Genomic DNA, 2,984 nt, shown 5'->3' with positions numbered 1-2,984 from the left:
CTTCCTCATAGAGGAAAATAAAAAAAATTATTACAATCGTAAGTACTCTTTCCCACTAGCATCTTCATACACTATTTTCTTTATATCTTCAGAAAATGAGCTAGGGATGAGTTCAATAAAAGAAATTCCTAGGACAGTCTCTGCAAGACTGTCTTCTAACCTATTACATTCTCTAAACACATGTACTATAGAAAACAACTCTAAAGTGCTTGTTCTTTGCCTGATGTCTTCCAGAATCCTCTTCAGCCTCCATGGTTGCACCTTTTTTATGTTTAGAAAACTAAGCACATTTTTTGAATCTGTTTGTTCTCGAATTTTCTTAACATTGTGTCGCTTTGCTAGCACCAGCCCTTTTTGTAACCCTTCAAGTTCGATAAACGCAATGTTTACAAACTGGGACTTACCTTTTGCTGCCGCAATAACATTTCCATGGTCATCTCTTAGCGCTGCTGCTCATCCCCCTTCCAATCCTTTTAATGTACCATCTGTGTTCAGATTTACAATGTCAGGTCTTGCTCTTTCCCATTTACATTTCAGATTCCTCTCTTGAATCGGTTCCACATGCAAGTTCCACCTCTGTTCAAACTCATCCCTTTCCATTCCTACTACCATCTTCATTCTAATAGAACTCATCTTAGTTCTAACTTCTCTCATAATTTGTTGTATCAGCTGATCCCGAAAGATCGTTTCTTTTTTGAATATTCGCTGGTTCCTTTCCCGCCAAATGTTGTAAAAGAACGCATTGCTTATTAGCTTCAGCATATCTTGCTTTGGTCCATTTCCATTTGCTTTTTGAACCATCCAGTTTACCTCATCTTGCCATCTCGTTGTTATGGTCCTTGCATATCCCGCCATATCCATCAGCGATACCCACACATTTCTGGTGTACGAACACTCAAAAAACAAGTGAGTTATCGTTTCAACTTCTCTCCAGCACATCACACACTCGTCTGAGCTTATCACTTTCCATTCCTTCATCTTGTCTCTTGTTTTCAGTCCCTCATTGAACAGCATCCACCCTATGAAAGAGTGCCTCGGTATCCTATTCGAAAACCATATTAACCCCTGCCATGCCGATGATTGTCTGATGCCCCTCATTTTCTCATACGTTTCTTTCAGAGAATACCCCCCAGTCTGTGTTGCCAGCCATATCACTTCATCCTCTCCACCTTCTATGTGTACCACTTCTTCCATTTGTTGCATCAAGTGTTTACCATACATTCAATCAATCAAGTGTTCTATATTCATTCTAATGCAACCTCCTAGGTAGATGCATTTAGTCACGTGTTTTGCATTCTGTCGGTGTATAAAGTGGGGTTTTGGGGTTTGGAAGTTGTTCATCTTAGATCTAACTTATATGATATAGGCTAAGGTTTATGGTTTAGACGCTTAGTCCTTTTCTTACAAAGGGTTTAGTCATTGATCCTTGAATTCTTAGTGTTTCCTGTGCTTTTGAGTTTTTGGGCCCTTTAGTTCACTTTTATCGTTGTCTATTTCTTTGATCGTTGACCGTTGACTTTTAACAGTTTGACTTTTTGACACTTTCTCCCAGCTGTTCCTTGATGTTTTTTTTTTTTTTTTTTTCTGTAAGCGAGGTTTTTAGAGAGGTCCCCTACCCCTTTTCATAAATAAAAATAATAGCTTGTTACATCCTTACATATTGCTTTGCACTAGCAACTTCAAAAATAATTTTCTTTACATCCCCAGAAAAGGAACTAGGGACTAATTCTATGTAACTACTATTCGGGATGTTATGTGGTAAGGCATCAGCTAGCCTATTTTGTTTCCTTGAATACATGAATTATATTAAAGTGTTTCATCTCACTTTTCATAGCATATATGCTTCTAATTAGCTTCTCTGCCATCCATGGATGCTTGTTTTTACTGCTTAAGAATGATATCACATTGGTCGAATCTGTCTGTATCTCGAGTTTTTTAAAGCCATGCCTCATCTTCATTTGAATGCCTTGCTCGACTGCCAGCAGTTCAATCATCGAGATACTCTTCAAGTATGAGCTGCCTTTACTTGCTGCTACCACTTCACCATAGCTATTGCGAATTATAGCTGCCCATCCAGCTTCTGATCCTTGCAATGTCCCGTATGTATTCATGTTTTGTATCTCCATTTCTACTCGTAACCACTGGCAGTACTTTATTTTCTCCTTTTTGATACCCACATCTATATTCCACTTGTCCATAAATTGCTGAGCTTCAGGGCCTTGTGGCATTGAAATGTTCATTCCCATCAATTTGATCCTAGCATCTCTGATCACGGCCTCAAGCAATTGGTGCGCGTCTGTATTTTTGTTGTGAAAGATGCGATCATTTCTAGCTTTCCAAACCATATACATGAAAGCATTCCAGACAAGACGAAATCCATCCTGACTACATCCTTTCCCTCTCATGACTGATCCAACCCATTCCACCTCTCCTTCCCAAGTCAGAGCAAGTGCTCTATGAAACCACATTCTCTGAAGAATTAAATTCCAAACCGTATTTGCAAAATTGCATTTAAAGAATAGATGATTTTCTGTTTCAGACTCACGCCAACATAGCACGCATGTATTAGCTTGAATTTTCTTCCATTCTTTTAACTTCTTCAGAGTCTTCAGTCCCCCACTCAAAGCCATCCAAGAAATAAAAGAGTGGTCGGGTATTCTGTTTGAATACCAAACTATTTTGGCCCACTGGACTTTTTGGCGCACAGCTCTCAAACTTTCATACGTCTCCTTCATACTATAGTATCCATTCATTGACGAAGTCCAGACTATCTTGTCCTCTCTCCCCATGATTTCAACCTCTTCAATCTCCTGCAGAAATTCTCTGAAGTGTGCCTTTATATTTTGTGGAAAGCTCCATTTCCCTGCTTCAATATAGTCTGCTACCTTGTTCTGTAAATGACATGTACTGTTATATAGTAATGCTTGTGGATATTTCAACCTTAGAATCCCAGTAGAATACCAAGGGTCATTCTAGAAACTTGT

At 38.9% G+C, this 2,984-nt stretch overlaps 1 protein-coding gene across 1 annotated transcript; it reads right to left on the bottom strand.

Moving 5' to 3' along the window:
- Nucleotides 1-453: 453 nt before the first annotated feature.
- On the bottom strand, nt 454-1,194 carry LOC147481799 (uncharacterized). The gene has a single exon (XM_086579062.1). It carries the CDS (start codon nt 1,192-1,194, stop codon nt 454-456), a length of 741 nt encoding a protein of 246 aa, XP_086435188.1.
- Between the last annotated feature and the right edge of the window lie 1,790 nt (nt 1,195-2,984).

Source organism: Coptis chinensis, chromosome 8 (assembly GCF_015680905.1).
Source record: "Coptis chinensis isolate HL-2020 chromosome 8, ASM1568090v1, whole genome shotgun sequence".
Lineage (NCBI taxonomy): Eukaryota > Viridiplantae > Streptophyta > Magnoliopsida > Ranunculales > Ranunculaceae > Coptis > Coptis chinensis.
This window is presented reverse-complemented; position numbering and strand designations above follow the sequence as displayed.